This window comes from Bacillus rossius, chromosome 15 (genome assembly GCF_032445375.1).
Source record: "Bacillus rossius redtenbacheri isolate Brsri chromosome 15, Brsri_v3, whole genome shotgun sequence".
Taxonomy (NCBI): Eukaryota; Metazoa; Arthropoda; class Insecta; order Phasmatodea; family Bacillidae; genus Bacillus; species Bacillus rossius.
The window spans coordinates 4,750,394-4,772,128 of NC_086342.1; the positions used below are offsets into that span (position 1 = coordinate 4,750,394).

Here is a 21,735-nt window from a genome sequence, read left to right on the forward strand (position 1 = left end):
CTTTGTGATGCTGAATAATTTAATACGTACAGGCTACAACGTACATACATACTGGTTTTCTCTGTTTTGTTAGTATTTATGCTAAAACTATGAGGGTCATTTGCCGCTTTCGTGCATTAAGGCCTAGATGACATAATAAATTCAAGTATTTATTCATCAAAGATTCTTTAATATTCACATTAACGTTAAACAAAGAAATTGACTACTGAATGCCAATAATAACTAAAGCAATTTATATTAAAGTTTACTGGACGGAATGATTTTAATTTCAAACCAGTTAAACCTATTTGACAGAAAAAACAACAATAAGTACATTACTAGGCAATAAACCTGACTGCATCGCAGAACACACACAACCTGAATAGTTTTAGAAAAATTTCCGAAACTATTTGTTTTTTCTGAAATACAACATCTTAAGACGTCATTAACTCGAAAACTGATAACTTTCATTGAAGTTTTTAAAACATGTTTACTTAATTTATCGTTTTACGTAAAACCTTTCGTTTTATTTACGGGGACGTAGTGTGCTCGGTTGCGACAGAAAAAAAGACTGGAAAATAAATTTGCCTAAGTCAAAAAAAGGTATGTACCAATCTCTTTATACTGGTTTCCAGATGCGTAGATTACCCCCCCCCCCCCCCAATAAATAAATAAAAAACCTCGCTGACGGGCCCGCTTGAGCTTGCAAAATGTGTTTGATAAACATGAACTAAAACACTATGATTAATAGAAAACATTCTGTCTATTTAAAGTTTTCTCCTTATCGCGTGCATATAAGCAGTATACAATACGCAAGCACGCTGTCCAGAGATGACTTGTGTAAGTTAAAACTTACGTGCAAACACCTCTCCCCCCCCCCCTCCCCATCAAAGCCACCCGGGAATTTACGGTGGACAACCATGTGAATCCAACAGATTTGCGCCCCTGCTGGTTTCAGTAACTTTTATACCTCTTCAAAGAGAGGAACTTAAAAAGAGTTGAAGTTGTAAGAAAGTGTGGCAGCTTGGATGTATAATGACCGTCATTTAGGTGGTTATTGTCGGGCTGTACCTACAGAATTTTGAAGTACAAGTGAATTTGAACACGAAATAAACGTGTAAGAAATAAACGTGTTTCTGTAGCAGCCGCCGTGTGCAAGTCAGAAAGCCGTAGTGAACCGGAACATGCGGTAAAGAATGAATTTCAACCATAAATTACATTCCAGGTGTATGCTGTTGCTTAATTTCGAGTTAATGCGGAATTATTACAATAGCTTTTCAACTCCGTCCATCGGTCACGTGACTGCAGACAATCGGATGGCCAATCCGTCCATTCATCATCATCCGTCAAAAGCTCGGCAAGCTCCACTTTTGACGGGACGGATGGATCATATCTATGGTTCTGGCCGCGACAGCCAATTGTTGCCAGAACACAGGTCTGTGGTGTTCGGATGAGTCGTTCAGGGGTTATGTGCAACTACATTGCGGTTCTTAAAACTCAAATGTCCGAACAATTTAATCTCGACTCTGAAATGCTAGTAAAAAATATACATAAACACGAAGCAAAACATGGATTTTTGGCAGCAATTATTTGGGAAAATATCCGATGACGGACAGTGATGGACGGAGTCGACGGACTGTTGTAATTCCACCCTTACGTTTCGAATTAGTTTTCTGTTTATCTTTGAGTTAGCATCTCACCTACTTTATCATTACGCATATTTTTGTCATGCTTTATTGTATTCTTTAGTATGTAATGTTAATGAAGATAATCTACGAATGTGGTTAAGGCGTTATCATTTTAACTTGGCCAACAATTGAAACAAGTAATAAGTGAAACAGCGGGGGCGGCCCAGGTAACACAGCCGCTCGGTCGACAACAAACATGGAGGGCGGGCAGGAGGCGGCACTCACCTTCGCGACCTGGTACAAGGCCTGCTTCGACCGCGGCTTGCCCTTCATCGCGGCGACGCGTCGGTCCCCCGGTCACGACATCCGCGCCGACGACGGGGCTTAGGGGAGGGGCAGATGTCACACGGAAACAAAACGCGCACACGTGAAGCCTGGAGTCGCGCGCGACGCCGCCTGTGTCTTGACGCGGGCTCCGCAACAATGGCGGCGTGGCGGGCCCGCGACCGCAGCGCCGCGCGGCGGCCAGGTGGGCAACCAGGCGCCCCGATGTAAACAAAAGGTAGAGGAGGAAAAAAACCGCCCGCCGGAGGGGAGAGCGTCGAGCGGCAGCGCTGCAAAGGGAGAGGGAGTGGAAATTTGGCAACGCCGAAGCCGCCGTGGAAGAGTCTTGACCCCCGACACGGACGTAGTAGCTGGACTCTACAATTATCCGTCGCGTCGCGTACGTCAAATAATTTTATTCTCCCATTTAGATGCTGCCAACAAACTATCAGTCTTAAAATCCGGTGAAAATTAATATTTTATAGATATTTGACTGTCATGAAAGTTAGTATTTTTTTTTTTTTTTTATAGGCGTTATCCTCACTACAAATCAGAGCGCCTGGCTTTACGCTGCACTACGATACCGGATGTTCTGCGTGTTATATAGCTAGCAGGGATTGCATTTTTTTTTGTTTGTTCTTATTGGTGTGTAACATCTTACCTCTTGATATACGGCATTTCGTGAATGCTACGGAGACAAGCACTTAATAAATAATTAAACTAGATTTTTTTTTTGCTCTCACAATTTCAGTTTGCTGTGTTAAAACGTAAAGTTATAAACATTTAATGGAAGCAGCTAAACAAATGAAGGTAGGTACTTAAAAAACCTTTTAAGTTAGTAAAGGTGGCCGGTAATAGGTATCTTGGTAACATTTCGGAGGTTGTTCCATCCTTCCGACCGTTGAAAGTTAAAGCTCGGTAAGGTTTTGACGGACTGACGGACGGACGGGTGGAATTTTCCGAGCCAACTCATTGGCTGCTGCTAGTCACGTGATTGACGGACTGACGGACGGGTGACGAACGTAAAAGAAGGATCCGTGTAAATCCAGCCAGAAATGTAAAGCCTGAATTACAAAAGCCCGTCGCGTCCATCCGTTATCCTTTTGTCCGGACATACAACACTCCGCTCGTCATTTTTTTTTAATCAATCCTGTCAACTGTTGAGAATACCTCAATTTTGGGAAAACAAATTCTCTTATGTAATTTTATTAGTTAAACAATGATGTAAGTTAAGCTCCTATCACTCATTAAAACCCAATTTGTTTTTCACTCGTATTTATTTTCACGTGCTGCCATCTGTAGCAGATGGCGCGAAAAAAGTTCAAAACGGTAAAAGGAAACTTTGTAGTATTAACTGTTAAAAGATTTCTAACAAGATGAGCAGTATTTTAATAAAAATAACTTGTCAAAAATCATGTCCAAAGCCGGGGTTTTATATATATATATATATATATATATATATATATATATATATATATATATATATTTTGCGCTTTCATTAGGGCCTTTGCATTATATAGTTTGAAATGTCGGTCTGCCAATCTAAAGATTCGACAGTAGGCGTAGCTGCTACGGCAGCGAATTCAAGCGGAGGGTGCGGTAACTATGTGTGATTCGCATCCAGAGATGTACGTAGTTTAAAACACAATATTGGTGTACTTATCACACTCGGCAATTATTTTAAATAATCCTTAGTTAAATTTCGTGTCCGAGTATCGTATTATAAGTGTATTTGCAACATGAGAACACGTAAATTTACTTGTTACCGAGGTCACATGTTCACACATCTCTAGCGAGTACTTTCAAAGACTCGCTCGCATGTGACAACTAGTTAAGGGCAGCTTTTGGCTTCGGCCTTCTACAGTGTTCCCATACAACTTGTCTCAAGATATGACAGTTTCTCAAAAGTACATGACTAGGGGCAGGAAATTTTCGCGAAAAATCTAAACGCCTAGTAGACTGCAACAAGGTATACCTACACAAGCGGTTTCTTTCTTGTGATTGGCGGCCGTCTGCGAGAGAAGTCGTTGCCTTGTTTGCACGAGCCACTAAGGACGAGTTTGCTTCCACACTGAATTAAGTGTGATTGGTTGTTGTAACAATCGACATGCACCTCAAAGTAACTCACCCAATCACGAAACACAGACGATGCTACAGTGTTTTAAATTCCAGCTACTCTTGGGATCTTTTCGCGAAATTTTCATGGCCCTATACATGACGTTTTGTTCACGGAGGTGATACGTCGAACAAAAACGGCGCTGCTTTTGGGAAGTAAGACAAGTTTACGGGGACACAGACTGTACCGCGCGCAGGCAGGCAGGTAAGAGAGCTACAGGTGATCGTGAAAGAGAGAAGAGCTCGGGCAGGTAGGGGGCTAAGGCCCGAACATAAAGGAAGGCAAGTTTCTCCCGCGAGTATACCTGCGCCTTGTGGCGACCCGACAGAAAGGTTCGCCCCAGAGTCCCAGGAGGGTAACAGGGCCAGTTACCTCTGCCTCCGACAGGTGAGAGCGGTCCATCTGCTGCGTGCTCCAACATTAGACTGATGGACGAACTACCAATAAGTAGGGACCGGAAAAATTCGCGGATTCATTTCGCGATAGGCTAAAATACAAATAGTTATACCTCAGTGCTGCCTCTGCTATTGGCTCACAACTCACCTGGATGACTCTGGGCCAATGAGAAACACCCAACCAAAGCTTTATCGAATCACAGGCTGCTACGTTGGGGCGTCTCACAAGACAGCAGCCAAAGAGTGGGTGACATTTGACCGAGAGGACGTATAACTATGGAGTTCATCCTACAGGTCATTGAACCCGTGAATTTTTCCGGTCCCTAACAATAAGGAGTGGACCCTAAACGATATCCACAGAAGGAAAAAAAAAACATGAGCGAGTCCTTCAGAAGTCGCCAGTGATGTGTGAACATCTGATCCCGGTGACGAGTACATTCGTGTGTTCGCATTTTGCAAATAAACTTACAATACGAGACTCGGACAAGAAATTTAATGTAATTTTTTTTTATTTTTAAATAATGCAGGGCGTGATAAGCATCGTGAAGTACAATTCTCGACGCGAATCAAACGTAGTTACCGCAGCCGTCGCTAGAATTCGCTGCCCAAGCAACTACGTCGGCTATCGAATCAATCCGTTTGCAGACCGAAATGTTAAACCATTTGGTTAGGATAGCTGCATTAAAGATACTGTGAAATCATGTAGACGGTTTCCTAGCGCTGGATAGCTACATATTAAAAAGTTATTTGCTAAGCAACCATAAAATGATTTTACAGTATTTTTAATGTAGCTATAGGTACTTACATAATATAAACAACCATCCACTATGTTTTAAAGTATTTATAATGTAGCTAACCTATCCTAATCGACCGCAAAATGTAATGCCACACCGGTTTATACAATGAGATAGAACGGCGTATGACGTATGAGTACGCTACATCCCAAATGAATACACCTGTTGTGGTACGGAAAAAAAAAGCGGGCATGAACTTCGGGGAACTTCGAGTGTGGCTCTCTCGTCTGTGAAATGAAGGCTTCCCCGGCACAAGAGTCTCTCGTGGTTGGCACCGCTGGTTCAGAAGCAGGGATGCCAACCTGAGGGTTTTCCCCCCCAAATTTAGGGGGAACCAAAACGTAATGTTTTATTTTAGGGGGTATATTTATTTATGGGGATTCTTAAGGGGGATATTTTTTGCGGGGACAACATTTAAGAAATTTTGGGTAGAAAAATAAGGAAATGTAAGGGTAAAGAGAAAATAATATATTATTTATTTATTTTATTTATCGTCTTTATTGGTGGCGAAGTTAAGGCGGTACCTACGCCTTTTCTTACACTTAACCACTTTTCTGCAATTACATCAAATAGTGGAATATTAAAAATTAAGCATGATATAAGTAGATGTTGAGTAAATATTTAGAGAACAAATTAGAATTTTAACTTAATGTTCAAATATTAACTATGACAATGGATTCAACCATAACTAATTTAAAGTACGTAATTAAAAATTAAGCATAGACATTCATAAAAAGGAAAATGATTAAACATATTATGGGTATTATTATTATTATTATCATCATCATCTCTCAAACAGGGTGTACAATGAAAACTTTAGGGGTTTTTAATCGAAATCTAGGGGGAACACTCTGCAGCAGTTGGCACCGCTGGTTCAGAAGGCCGCGGACTAGGAAACGGGGAGTGGTAGTTGTTATTCCGAGCGGCAGGAAGCGCACCGCGGCTCTGACCAGCATGGCCGATGCGCGCCGTTGACACCAGGCCCTTCCGAGGCCCGCGTCCGTGCTCGGTCTTTTTATTACCACGTTTTTATTAACTAGCTTTCTTCTATGTCTGTCCGGGTGGAATTTTGTAACTGATTTTGAACTAACTTCCCGATGAGATAGATAGGTACCTACTTGAAATTTGGACCATAGACGAGCTAGATAGGTACTTGAAATTTGGACCATAGCTCAGAAGTGGACGACAATGAATGAAAAACGAAAAGGAGGAGATAAACATGAAAGAATGATGAAAATTACGAATATACAAATGTGAAAAAAAGAAAAAAGAAAGGCGAAAAGGAGGAGATAAAGATGAAATGATGATGAAAATGATGAATATAACAAACACTTTAATTTAATCATTAAAGTGTGTGTGTACCACTTATTCTTTCTTCTTTTTGAGTTATCCCTCTTTTGGCGCGTTACGGGGAAAAAAATGACGATTGTAAATATTTCATGATGCGCGCGCCACCATGCAACGAAATTTTCACAGGAAGATGGCGGAGCCACTTTCTTAACAAAAAAAAAAAAAAATTAGGGGACGTATCAAACGTGTCGGTGTGCCAAATGGAACTTTATGAAAGTGAAACTATCCTGCAATTGGATTTTAGGTTTCATGTGTGCCGTATTAACTAAAGGTGCACATACTTGAACATTTGTAAGAAAAACTAGGTTAGTTTACCTCAGTGGCGGATACAGAGGTCTTAAAATTACTTTTGTATTTAATCTACTCACACTACACATAACATCCAACCACCAGATTTTATGATTCTACAAGAAATTCATGAATTATATTAATATTTTATTGGTTTCAGAAACAATCCTTTTTGTCGGTAGTATTAATGTAGCAGACAACTGGTTTTTCGGGGGGAGGGGGCACTTGCCCCTGGTGGCCCTCCGCCCCCCTTGAATCCGCCAATGGTTTACCTTCAATTCCATGTATGATTTGTTTTAAATAGTCTAAATTGAACTGTTACAATATTCCATTGAAACTGGGACGTTATTTTACGGACATCCTGTATTTATGTGCGTGAAGCCATACCTTAACCTAGGCATCTTCATCTGATGATGGGTAACCGGTCGCTCTTCGGAGATTCATCTTCACGCGAGCGAACACCAAGCGAAGCAAGAGAAGACGAGAGTTCTGCACGCATAGGAATTGAGCGCGCCAGAGTAGCCCTTATAGACTACTAAACAGCACAAGGACGCAACACGCGATTAACGCAAGAAAAATACAACACGACAACTTGAAACTGCGAGGAAAACAACTTGTAGGTAAATAAAAACTTCTTCATCGGGAGGTTGTTTTTTTTTTTTTTTTTTTTTATGAAAACGTTATAATTTCTAAATAGTTTGGTTTAAAGGCGTTTTATTATTCCACTGTGTGAAAGTTCAAATAAGAGTAAACGTGTTGCTTGTAATTATAGGAAAAATCTTAGCCTTCTGTACGCATCACGTCTGCAATGACGTAGAAGGCGGAAACGCAAGAAGTAGAAAGCCCGGCCGATGCTTCTTCTGTTGCGTTTCGGCGTCTCGAGTGTTCGCAACACGGCTTGTTTGTGAACACTGTCGTCTGAACTTGGTGCGTCTTGCGTTTCTTGCGCGGTTCACAGACCTGATCGTGGCGTTCGTCCTGTTCGGCGCGTCCACATCCTTGAGCAGCGGCCTCGATGCACTTCCACGTGGCGAATAGGTACTAAGATATGCTTGCGGTGGGTTCTCACACGCCATGTTGATTTCCTTTTATTTTCTTTTTCTCGTCACTACTAATATTTAAGGGCTATTTCTGCAAAATAAGCACCATAACTCTCTAGCTATTGCTGTTCTATCACAAATATTTCCAACAGATATCGGTCTCTCGTGACCTGCAGCCAATCGTAGGTACCGAAAAATTTCATCTGTCAGCCCGTCAAAAGTTTAGCAAACTCGTTCTTTTGACGGACGGGCGGAGTTATTATATCTACTGTTATGACCACGGCAGTCAACTGTTACTAGAATACAGGCTTGTGGTTTTTGTGTCAGGAGAAACAACTGATACGGCGGCGCGGTGTGCACTCTAAAAAAAATTTGTACTTTTACAAGGGAAATTCTTGGAAACCCTGTTGCCAAGGATATTTCTTGCAAAACTACAAGGCAGAGCCTTGCAAAATCGCACATGTTACAAAGCTCTGCCTTGTAGTTTTACAAGTAATATCCTTGGCAACAGGGTTTCCAAGGATTTTTCTTGTAAAATATACAAAAATTTATTTCAGTGTGACGGGAGGCCACGGACAAGCTTCCGGCGGCGGTCCACAGACCGCGGGCCCGCGCGCAGCACTGGCGCAGAGTCGCAGACGACACACACACGGACCCCGGTCGGACCTCGAGCAGGTCCGGACAGGCGCGGCGCCGCCACGTCACACTCCGCTCCAGAGAGGGGCAGCCTACGATTCACGCCCGGTATTCGACATGCCCGAAGATTACCGAATACCTCTACCTTCGGGTGACTTCGGAATTATTTTGTTTAGCTACGTAGCTAACCTATCCTAACAAATCATCCTAATTTTAAAGAATATTAAATGGACCTAACCTATCATCATAACCCACTGTCCAAACGACCTAAATTTTCATTCTCTATGTCACAGATTTGTAATACATAAACCTAACCTAATCATTTGTTAAAATGGTGGACTATTAGATCACAATGTCAGAAAAAAATTGTCAAAAAGTAGTTGTTTTTATTATTATTTTCCCTTTTATAAAAATTGCTCACCTTAATAATTACAAATTTATTATTTCAGTGGAACAAACATAAAAGGTGTTTTATTTCTGTTTTCATTCATACATAACTTTCCAGTATATGTAACACTCACATTGACTAGATTTTCTCATTGGTAGCATTGGAGAAGTTAGCATTGACATTTCCGGCATTTAAAACAGACGTTTTTTCACCTAAAAAAAAAGAAAAGAATTCCGAAGACACCCGAAGGCAAGTATTCGGTAATGTTCGGGCATGCGCATGTCGAATACTCGGCGTGAATCGTAGGCTTCCCCCAGAGAGACACAAGGACGAGCGCCCGGAACAGGGGGAGCAACTGAACAGGTGGAATATGACCACTAAAAAAAAAAAACTGCGCGGCTGAGAAATACCACCATCAAATATTAATAAAAATTTCTTAAATATGACTGAAATTTTAAAAAAAAATCCTTATTAGTTCGGAATTTATGTGATGCTTTAATAACGGAGTGGCGTATTGAGTATATTTGCAAACTATTAAACTTTGGAGGAAAAAAAAATTTTTTTTGACAGTGTTAAATCATCTTGGTAGCAATGGCTGACATGTGCTCGTATTTTTTTTTTTTACAATTGAAACTGAAGTTATGAATTTCGACACCCATAATTAGCGGCTATGCAGTTTTTTTTTTTTTTTTCAGTTTTGAAACATAGTATCGAAAAAAAAAGTTAATCTTAAACATTTATGGTGAATATACGCAGCAACAAACGACCAAAAAATAAAAATAAAAATAAAGGTAACCAATGGTTTCTTTAGAAAAGTTAACAACTTTTAGGGTGTTAGGTTGCCTATAAAATCGCACAGTTCGCTTACTTCCATAGCAACTAAGAGAGTTAGTTATAGCACTGAGTTGCAACTCTATCTTTCTCGTTTCCTCGCCCGGACCTAGGCGAGCTCGTCACCAGCAATCATCATTCGTTACATACAAGTTACGTGGAGATATGTATCTCCTTGCATTCATTCGCTCTGCAAATCTTATAGATGTTTATGTGTAATAGTAAGGAGTGTAGGCAGTAGCTGTCGCTAAGGAAACACACACAATAGGTAGGGACCGGAAAAATTCGCGGGTTCAATGACCTGTAGGATGAACTCCATAGTTATACGTACTCTCGGTCAAATGTCACCCACCCATTGGCTGCTGTCTTGTGAGACGTCCCAACGTAGCAGCCTGTCGATAAATCGTTAGTTGGGTGTTTCTCATTGGTTTCTCATTCTCAGCGTCATTCATGTGAGTTGTGGGCCATAGCAGAGGCAGCACTGAGGTATAACTATTTGTATTTTAGCCTATCGCGAAATGAATTCGCGAATTTTTCCGGTCTCTAATAATAGTTCATATTATTTGCAGTGCAATATAATTGTTAGTGACAAGTGAACTAGCTATTCATGCATAGATTATAATATATTGCATGCGCGCCACGTTTTTCGTTTCAAATCTAAAACAATTTTGAGGACAATCTGTAGGGGAGTTAGAAAAATTATTTTATACTTTTTAGTCAGTTCTTTTTAAAAAAAACGGGATGTATTAATTTTTTTTATTTCGATAATTTTTTTTTCTAGAATGGACGCTCTAACGCAATGTGGGATCAGACTTGTACGTCTGTCAGTTCGAGGAAGCACTGAGTGAGAAGCATAACGTTCTGAAGAGTAACATGCCGGCATTATCCCGAGCACAGCTCCGACAAAGACGTGTTTTTTTTTTAATGTGGTTCTCTTCCGCCAGGAAGCACAAACTTGGAGGATGGATGGGGGGCGTGTAACCCGAGCTGCAACCATCTCCTTTCACGACACGACCCCTCATTGGACGGCGTCTCAAAGACAATAAAGGGGAGGGGGTGAAGAGGCGGGACTGAAGAGCGGAGGAATACGTCCTGTGTTTACGTCCCGTGCTGGTAGGTGGCTCTGTACGGGTCGTTACCACAACGCCGAAATACCACAACGCCGAAATACCATAACGCCGAATGTCAAAATTGACCACAACGCCGACAGCTAGAAAACTGTTCTGTAACACAACGCCGAAATAACAAACGAAATGAATTTGCGTGTGTTTCTTAAATGTACCTTAACGCCGAAATACCACAATCAAACCTAACCTTACCTAACCTAACCTAACCTAGCGTAATATAACCTAACCTAGTCTAACCTAACCTTTGTGGCAGTCCTGCAATAACATTTTTCGGCGTTAGTGTATTTCGGTTTGTGGTGCGTCCCCGCTCTTTGTACTGCTCCGCGAGAGGTTTAGGTTAGGTTAGGTTAGGTTAGGTTGGGTTGGGTTGGGTTGGGTGGGGTTGGGTTGGGTTGGGTTGGGTTAAGTTAGGTTAGGTTAGGTTGGGTTAGGTTGGGTTAGGTTGGGTTAGGTTAGGTTAGGTTGGGTTAGGTTAGGTTGGGTTAGGTTAGGTTAGGTTAGGTTAGGTTAGGTTAGGTCACTTTAAAAACTAACCACGGTCAGAAAAATCCCGAAGGGCTGCCCATCCAAGGGGCAACAATTCAGACAACCTTTCAAAAACACTACTGTCAGAAAAATCCCGAAGGGCTGCCCTTCCAAGGGTCAGCATTTCAGTCGCCCCAGCAGGAGCCGCCATGGCGACTGTGCGGCGAGTAACGGAACGAGGCCCGTGCGGCGTGGTGCCCGCCCTACAGTTAGGGGGGGGGGAGGGAGGGGGTGTGGAGTGGTGTGGAGTGGGGGGAGAGTTCAGGGACGACAGGTCCGGCGGTCCAGCCTGCATCTCTCTGCAGACAGCCTCCCTGTCCCCCGGCGGCGCCAGGCGTACCAACTCCAACCCCGAGCAGTGTTTACACTCGACGCGACAGACAGCGCCACCATAGCCAGCTAGTTCCTCTGGCAGTTCATAGAGAGCGCCAATACTTATAATCAAACATCAATTGAAATTACTATGAATTAAATAATAAATAATAACAAAAGAATTAAAACTGTTCCTTACTAGTATTGTTTGCTTATTGCAGTTATTTTACGGTAATGTGTTACCACCTGATCGCTTCTATAATAACAGAAGAAAATGGAATTATCAGGTATAATATAGTCCATAATGTAAAGTTAAAAAAAAAAACTTCCAGTGTTCTGTGATCGTACCGAGCATCCTGGCAAAAAAAAAAAAAAAAACAGGTCTCGAGGTAATTTATAAACACTCTTACTATGCGAGACTGGTACTGCCTCCGTTCGTGCGTAAAAAAAAAACCCCGTTGAAACTCGATGTATTCAATACATTCCATCGTCACGCACTCGCGACCATGTTACTTCATTTGCAGATTCATGGATGACAGTGTAGTCGGTGGTTGCATGAGGGTACAGAAAAACAATGTTGAGTTTCCAGGCTTTCAGACACATGGTCGTTGCGTTGAGAGTTGACCCTCGCGCAAAATGCTTGGGCCGAAAGATTTATTTATTTATTTATTTTCTTTGAGGGCAATCAATTTCGCATTTACTTAACCAATACCGCGTCGATGTGGTGGCGAAGAAAAGAAATACTGGAATACAATCCGAAAGCGCATGAGAAATGAACATAGCGGTATCGTAGAATAGGGTGAATAAGAACAAATTCCAAATGCCATTCATTTTACTAAAAATACATGGGAAAACCTATACCCTGGAAACACAGTCCACAGGTTTACTTTATAGCCATGGTATAACATAACTACGTGAGTTACCAACATCTCTCTCTTTTTTTATGGTTGGCTCTGGAATAAATTAGACCAAGCGACAAAGCAAAAAAAAATGTAGCTTCCTTTAAGTACAGGCTGAAAAAACATCTTTGTAACAACTGCTTACCATAACCACTTCGCTGCTACTCTACTGCTTGATTCTGTGTGTGAATGTGCGAGTGACTGGTTTTAATGTAGTAGCACATTTAAAAAAAAAAAAAATACTATTTGCTGTACGTTTAATCACTTTCCTTTATGTATGTCTATGCTTAATTTTTAATTACTTTAAATTTGTTATGGTTGAATGTTTTATAATAGTTAATATTTGAACATTAAGTTAAAATTTTAATTTGTTCTCTTAATATTTAGTCAACATCTGCTTATATCATGCTTAATTTTTAATATTCCACTATTTGATGTAATTGCAGAAAAGTGGTTAAGTGTAAGAAAAGGCGTACTGCCTTAATTTCGCCACCAATAAAGACAATAAATAAATAAATAAATAAATAAATAAGTAACGACGATTGACAAGTAAGAGAAATGAACAAGTGTAAAATGAACATTCAACTCGCTCCAGTCCCGCACCTGTGTCCCTGGCTCCGGACAAACACTTCCGGTCTGGCGATAAGACACGACGCTATCTTGTGTGCTCGGCCTGACACACGTCCCTACGGCCTACGCCCTTATCTCGAGGGCAGGTCGGAGATAGCCGCTGATACCTGCGGCCGCGGGTGTGATCTCTCTCCTCACCCCCCCCCCCCCCCCCCCAACTCACAACCAACCAAACATCAGCGCGTGCCGACATCCGGTCCGGAAGTGAAGCCTAGCTCTCACTCCAGTGCGTGAATGAAGGGGAGGGGGAAAAGAGGAACTGAAAGGGACAGGCACGGCTCCGGGATTAATTTTGTGGTAGGCCCGGACTGTGCCGCAGGGGCGGACACACAGTTCTGGGAGCCCAGGGCTCCACGACGTATGAGAGGGAGGTCCGGGGAATTTATAAAATTCAGATCCAAAAAAAAAAAAAGGAAAATCTTGTGGTATTAAATAGCACATTTTTTTCCACACCACAGTCGACACTACCGGGTCGTTACCAACCGCACTGACTGGTGTGAACCCCTTTCCAGCCGCACTGACTGTGGTGTGAACCCCTTGCCAGCCGCACTGACTGTGGTGTGTACCCCTTACCAGCCGCACTGACTGTAGTGTGAACCCCTTACCAGCCGCACTGACTGTGGTGTGAACCCCTTACCAGCCGCACTGACTGTGGTGTGTACCCCTTACCAACCGCACTGACTGGTGTGAACCCCTTTCCAGCAGCACTGACTGGTGTGAACCCCTTTCCAGCTGCACTGACTGTGGTGTGAACCCCTTGAGTAATTACAGTCGTGGGAGACATCTAGCGGTGTGGAGTGGACAATAGCTTGAAAGAAATGCAGTGAATTTCCTCGCGCTTGCCAATGCTAATTGGCCAGAGATCCCCATTTTTTTTTTTTTTTTTCGTATTACGATCTTTGGTTAAATTAACATTATAAACCTAACACTTTGGATTTTGAACCTTCCGCCAGAGTTGTTTTTGCTAGTAGTTATGGGGCCCACCCGGCAGATAGCGTCAAATGTCGCGCAAAACGTGGTTTCGGTTTCAGTTCTGTTGCTGCTTACACGCAATGGCTACTAGTAGAGCTGCAGCAAACCGCATGTATTCGGTACTGAGAGTAACGGGTGCGCCATCTAGTACCGAGTAACGAAACGTTACACACGAACGCATTTCGTTACTCGCAATTTTCGATAGTATGGAACAGCTCACTTGTAGTTACACACTTTACCTATTAAATCAAATTTAATTTAGAATGAATTAAACACAAGTCTGGATAAAAATACGGAAAAGTGAAAAAAAAATGCACCTTACGCAGTTTGGTATGTAATGTATAAGTATTTTTTCTACAAATTAAGATTGTTGCGACGCCGCGACGTCATACTGTACGCGTACGCAATACGACTAGATTCGTTGCTCTAACATAACATTGCATGCTATGTAGTATCAGAAATAACGAGTAACGTAACGATAGGATAGTAACGAGTACTAATTATTGTTATAGTAACGAATACATACGGGTACGCTTTTTTTCGTTACTTTTACACCTCTAGCTACTAGCTTTGAATATATATACTGTATAGAAGTCACGAGTGGATAGGATTTACTCTACGTTTTTCAGAAGCGTATGATGAGCAGCTTGGGAACTTCACCGCTGCAGTGCGCTGCCGTAACGCCCTGTATCGTCTTAGTTGTTATTTACACGTTAGAGCGCAGCTCTGTCGCCCGCTGTCATTCCCCACACCCCCCACCCATCATTCTCTGCAGCTCAAGTTCGTTCAACAAGAGGGGGAAGGGGTGTTTGAAGAGTTCGACACTTGTCCGCTAGGGACCACCACAAGTCGATGCCCTAGAGATGGTGGCGATTGCGGCGGTGAATTAACCAACTACCTCAAAACCGTATTAGAAATTTTAACCTGGGCTGGCGACTTCTATACAGTATATATATTCAAAGCTACTAGTAAACCCGTCCTGGTGCGACCCGTGACTGCGAGGGGGTGACGTCACGGGACAGCGGCTAGCCGCAGGGGAGGGGGTGACCCGTGGCCTATCACGACCGCGACTGAAGAGGCTCCCGTCACCCCCCGCGCGCGGACAAAGAGATCGCAACCGCGCTCGCCGCACGACCTCCATGGATCCGGCCCGGAGCTCCGACTCAACAACGACGCAACCTGTGCGGTCGCGATGATTCGTGTGTGGCCGCGACCACCACGGGGCAGTTGTTCTTTCAGAGCGCCAACTTCAGCACGAGATGGGTTCGGCTCATATCTACAGCATGTCTCATCCTTATTTATTTATTTATTTATTTATCGTCTTTATTGGTGGCGAAGTTAAGGCGGTACGCCTTTTCTTACACTTAACCACTTTTCTGCAATTACATCAAATAGTGGAATATTAAAAATTAAGCATGATATAAGCAGATGTTAACTAAATATTAAGAGAACAAATTAAAATTTTAACTTAATGTTCAAATATTAACTATTACAAAAGATTCAACCATAACTAATTTAAAGTAATTAAAAATTAAGCATAGACATACATAAAAAGGAAAGTGATTAAACATACAGCAAATAGTATCAAAACAATAGGTGCTACTACATTAAAACAAGTCACTCGCACATTCACACACAGATTCAAGCAATATATATTGCAGTGTTCAATTTAATGTACATCCACTCTCTCTTTCCAATGCACTGATATTACGCTGTCCTTGTTTCAAAGTGCTCGACGTATCCCAAAATACATTCTGGCACTATCGAAAATGTCTACAGAAATTTTATAATTTTATTTACAGTTTATAAAATTTGAATAATTCTAGCCCACATTATTTGTCACCGACTGGTCTCGTTGAGCAAAAACCACGCTCGGTATAAGCCCTTAAGCTTTGTAATTACCCCCCCCCCCCCCCCCCCCCCCATTGCAAGACGCGGCGATGTTCCGACTCCTTCAACTGTTTCTGCAGCGCGCGACTGCAGCGCGCGACTGCAACAGGCTACCTGCAGGTGGCAGGCTAGATGAATGCAGTGAATGTAAACATTATTGTGTATAGTGGACTAACAACATCCTCGACACTGCAAACTGTAAGAACCGACCTAATTTTTTTTTTTTTTTTTTTTTTTTTTGCAGAATTAAGATTGTTTTACTTCATTAACAGTGTCGTTCCTTGGCGACACTATTGCCATTCAACACGGACAATGAAAAAAGTTTTGTTTTTAAATGTGTAACATGAAATCATTTCTACGTCAAATGTACGCAAGGAAATGATTTTGGTATTATATTACTAGCATGTCGGTGACGCGAACCCATAAGTTTTGCCAATACCAATAATAAATTTAAAACTAGAAGAAAATAAGTTTTTTCATTGAAAGAATAAAAAATTATTAACTTAAATCTACTAATAATGCACATTATCTCTGATAAATCAATAACCTGACATTTGAAGAAATTCACATCGCAAATAAATAAACAAAAGGAAAAAAACATAACCTCAACTTAACTACCTACTAAAAAATAACCAATACTCGCAATATGTACCACACAATAACAATAAAATTTCTTTGGAAAATAAATATAAAATTAAAAACTTGTATCTTTAAAAATAGAATAAATTAAGTTCTATCCTTGAAAAATAAAAAAAAATTAACACGTCACGTGACCATGTCGATGACGACTTACATGAATTTACTCCCTATCCAAACCTTTCTATAGAAGTATTCACTTCAAAAGAAAAATTCCCGGATTCATTAAGCGATAGGCTAGAATTCAAATACATATATCTCTTAGATGATTTTGCTATTGGCTTACTGTTCTTCTGGACGCATCTCAACCAACTATAAACCCTCAACCAAAGAAGTATCGAATCACAGACAAACCAAGTGAGACGACTTACAAGTCAGCATCCAATGAGCTTGCGTTATTTTCCCGAGTGTACAGGGGAATGTGCAGTCTATCCTGAAGGCCATCGAAACCGCGAATTTGTCCGGTCTCTACTTAAAAATAACCGAAGCACTTATACACTGCTTCACGCGCATGGGGCTACAGTAGGGTGACCAAACGTCCCGTAAAAACGGGATTGTCCCGTTTTTTAACGATCGTACACGGGGTCCCGAAAAAGTCTCCCGGGACGCCTAAATGTCCCGTATTTACGTTGGGTTGATACACTTTTGTCGCGCCTCTCCTCGGGCCGTCTTCCCATCTTCTCGACAGTTGAACTCGCCCATTGCCGTCTTCCCCTCTCCCCGACAGTTGAACATTCAATGGACGGATGAAAGGAACAAGATGGGAGTGGATACCCTTTCTGCAATCTTGCAGGTACTCTACAATTTAAAAATGGACTGTTGTAGTTTTTACAACTTTATATTGGAAAAGAAAGAGGTTTTAAAATTGGCTGGAACGAAAGAAAAATATCCCCGATTGAAATCCTAAAGATTTTTAACATAACTTTTACCAACAATTTTAGTTATCTTGTTTAATTATGTTTTGAAGTATGGCATAATACTTATAATAAATAAGTATTCACTGCAAAATTGTTGTTTTTAATTATTATACGCCTCACAATCTAAATTAAAATACATATTCATAGGTAAATTGAAAAATATTTATAGGTCTCAAATTAGCATAAAAAAAAAGAGCATGTTTCAATGATTACGTCTCGATGCAGGTCCCTCGGACCCCCCTGTAGCTGGAGGGTATCGCCCCCAAACCCTCCTTGGATGTGTCCCGTTTTTTCAAGTTTATGATTTGGTCACCCTAGGCTACAGAGCAGTCGACCCTGGGCCAGTTACAAACACGCAGAAGTGATTACCCACTCACGTGTACCCGCCAAAGTATGTCACCAATGAGCATTTTCAACGGCTCGACTATAAATATGCGTTCGAGTCCATCCTGGAGTGGAATAAATCCACGAAATAACCGTGGCTCCAACAGTAGTTAAAAGGCTCATGTGATCGCATTTTACTATTACGCAGGTACTTCAAATATAGTTATTTCGTTTTTACAGTGAAACGAAACTACTTTTTTTTTTTTTTTTTAACGTAATTTTTACGGTAGCAATTGTAGGAATAAATAAACACTGAATGCCTCAATTTTGCTATAAATATGCGAATTAACAATAACCGAATTAAGAGTAATAAATAATGCAGCAAAAAAAAAACTAAACAGAGGCGTGGATATAAATCGTTGATGAAGCGAAACTGTGCAATTATTAGCAACACAAAATCATAGCACGGACAGCGCATGAGGTTATTTGAGGCCCCGATGAACGGTATCACTTTTCAGCGAACACCAGAGAGCCTTCATTCCCTTCACAAAATATCTTCAGGATATGGCAGGCACATTTCCAACAACAATTCTTTTCCGAGAACTCTCACAATCCCTGGCGTCTGCCAGGCGTGTTTACTTGAACGTGGATTTTAGGACGGACAGGGATGATGGCGCCCCCAGGTGAGTTATTTACTGCCCGGACGTGTTTCTTCGCCGCTTTTAGCGTGGGAGGGGTGTGACGGCGCACAAGGTATCCCTCTTAGAGGGACCCTGGGGCTTTTCTGCAAGCGCCCAGGGGTGGACCGTGGACAGCTCTGCGACAGGTAAAAGGTGGGTGCAGCGAGACAAAGTCCCCCCTCCCCGCGGCTGACCCTGTTACCCCTTCCAACCGCGCAGGTAAGGTACTGTTACCGCGAGGTCGGTGGTCGTCTCTCGGGGCGTGCGCATCTCTCTCGCGGGCTGTTGGCTGGGAGTTCCCTGCGCCCTATTGGGTAACCGAAGGCTGGCAGTGCGTGTTGGTTTTGTGTGCGTGCTGGGGGCGGCCTAGCAGCGCCATCTGCTACCGACCGCGTCCCGCGGGTGGCGGATACGGGAGCCCAGCCCGAGAGTTGCAATCTCGCTGGGGTGGCTGTGAATAACCAATAGCAGTCCGCGGACCAATGGCCGGCCTGTGGAGTCGTTATCACGGCTGTCGGGGAGAAAGGTAGCCTGAATGTAGCTCGGCGCGCGGCAGAAAGCAGCTTCGTCGGCGAAGGCACCGCAGGGGAGCTCGATGTGCCTTAGTAGCGAAGTGTAGACGAACTGCGGGCTGGAACTTGCGGAACTGTGGACTGCCGCGCGCGCAACGGAACTGAACAGCGTCGGAATTCTGAAGGAAGAGATGGCGGCGCCTTCAAGTTGGGGCCCTGTTGGAGCCAGTGGTAGCCTGGGCGGCGCGACCTTCAACCGACCCGGGAATTTGGGGGGCAAGAGGGTCCGACTCGCAAGATACTTCATTCGCCTGAACGACTTACCCCCACCCTGGCTTGAAAGGTCGTTGGCTGTTGACTGGAAGAAGGAAGATGAAGATGGCGCAATGTCAGGCTGCCTTTCGCTCCGAGAGCCAGCAGTTCGAGCCGGTTTACTGGCTCGTCTGCCCACTTCTGTTTTAACTGTGGCTGCCTGGGCAGCTGTGGCTGGGCTGACGAGTGAAGTCGCCCGCCCCTGGGGGTGCTTGCGCCCCTGGTTAATAATAACCCAGGAGTTCCCAACCTTTAAATGCGGGCCGCAAGGCCCAAGCACCCAACTCCAGCATGGTTGATTTTTCAGCCCCTCCAACTCTTCTTACCTGGACCCTTCTTCCTCTTGTCCAGTAGTTACCTGCTTGCTTAATGCATGTTAATTGATCCCCGCATGAACCGGCCCAGGGTTTTCCCTGTGTCTATGCAGGTTTTACCTGGGTCACATTAGCTAGCTTTTAAGCTAGGCGACCAATGGGGCGTCAGTCATGGCGCCAATTGCAGCCATGGCTGGCCAGTAAACCCCAATAGCACACGATGCACGCGCCCTTGTCCTGCATGGTTAAAAACCCGCATGGTAGAGTGTATAGGCTTCGGCCTGAGACACACTTAGGTCCTCCCCTAACCTGGACCCTCCCCTACACACTTAGAATTAACTTAGGCTAGGAAAAAAAAAAAAAAATTGTTACCGCGAGATCTGTCCGCGCGCGCCGGCCGGACGAGTCCACTTTCGCACCGGCGCGAGGGGTGTGGGTAGTTGCAGACCCAGGGGATAATTTTCAACGCGTCGATACATCGCTCGAATGATATCGGTGCAGTTAAAATATTAGCCTACAAATATCGATATTTGTGATACATCAATCTATGTTATTAGTCATTAAAAAAATTATATACAATTTAATTTTTATGTTATTTGAGTTATTTCTAGCAGAAGTAAAAACTATTTTTTTTCTTTTTTTGTTTGTTATAAACTTCTAAAGTTGTTTAGCGAAAATAGAAGCCAACAAACATGTAAGTTACACGGCTATTGCAGTCTTAATGGGCGTTCAGATTGGGTTCGCAATACATATCCCTACCGATTGGCTTTGAGATTATGAGTTTATGATAAGAAACGTTTGATTTTATGAGAAGTTTAAAGTTATAATTCGTTAATTTAAAAGTGCATTCCACCTGCAGCATTAAAAAAAACAAAACACATACTCTTACGAAACTCTAAACCAAAACCAATGTTTATTTATTAACTAAAACAACTGAATTTAACATAATATTAAAAAAAAATACCCAGACGTAACGCCAGATGAATAAATTACTATTTTTTGTAACTATTAAAACAACACTACTGAAAAAAATTTCAATAATTCTTAATAAACAAATTTTAACAATAGGTCATTCGGTAGTATTTATAAATTTTTATTTTCAAGTTATTTCATCATTTATAATATAAAACAGATAAATAATTCCAAAGTATTTTTTTTTTAATTATTAGTATACGGTAAAGTAAAATTTGTTCAAAAACTCCTCCTACAGGAAAAAAAAAATGAAGAGCTTCAACGGTAAAATAAAGAAGAAATCGGTAAATGTTTTGCTTTGTTCCGAATCGCTGGTAATTTAAGATGTAGCAGTTGGTACCGCCAGAGTCCAGCCGTGACTGGGTCGGGCTGGAAGATTTACGGCGACATTTATCTCCGACGCCAAATCTCCGGGCGATATTCCCACGGCGCAGATGATTCGCGTTCGTCTCTCGTGCACACTGGAGATTATTTCGTAAATGGAACAAATATATTCATACTTATAAAATTACACATATTCGTACATTTATATGAAAACAACTGTACCAGTACAAAAGTGTTCGCAGATAATACTCGGTTCGGATTCTTACCCGGGCTTTTATGCTTTGTGTTGTCCCAGTACATCTCCAATAGTTAAAATTTATTTGTAAACCATTCCCTGAATAGCTTTCCAGTATTAACTGTGCACATTTATAAACATAATAACACAAAATAAAGTCAAATGATTGAATATTTTATTATCTTTTCCATAGTTTAAAAATATATGCTTGAATGAAACATAAATTAAAATATAAAGTTATGGGTCTGTTTTCGTAAGAAATACTCAGTATTATCTCGAAAAAACGTATTTCATGTATGCAAAAAAACATAGTCATGTATTGTACAATATACAATATCATTCTAATTGTATTACAAACTATTTCTTCGAAACTGGATTACAAAGA

The 21,735-nt window shown here is 42.0% G+C and overlaps 1 protein-coding gene across 4 annotated transcripts in view; it reads right to left on the reverse strand.

The window, feature by feature from the left end:
* Nucleotides 1-21,735, reverse strand: part of LOC134539231 (uncharacterized) — a 139,485-nt gene that overhangs the window by 39,191 nt on the left and 78,559 nt on the right. The window contains exon 1 of one of the 4 annotated variants that reach the window (XM_063381029.1): nt 1,893-2,074. The exons of 2 other annotated variants lie outside the window; for them this stretch is intronic. In XM_063381029.1, coding sequence (XP_063237099.1) covers nt 1,893-1,940 — 48 coding nt within the window. In that variant the 5' untranslated portion in view covers nt 1,941-2,074. Of the gene's footprint in view, nt 1-1,892; nt 2,075-21,735 lie in introns of those variants that run through there. One more of the 4 variants, XM_063381030.1, reaches the window with a different exon arrangement.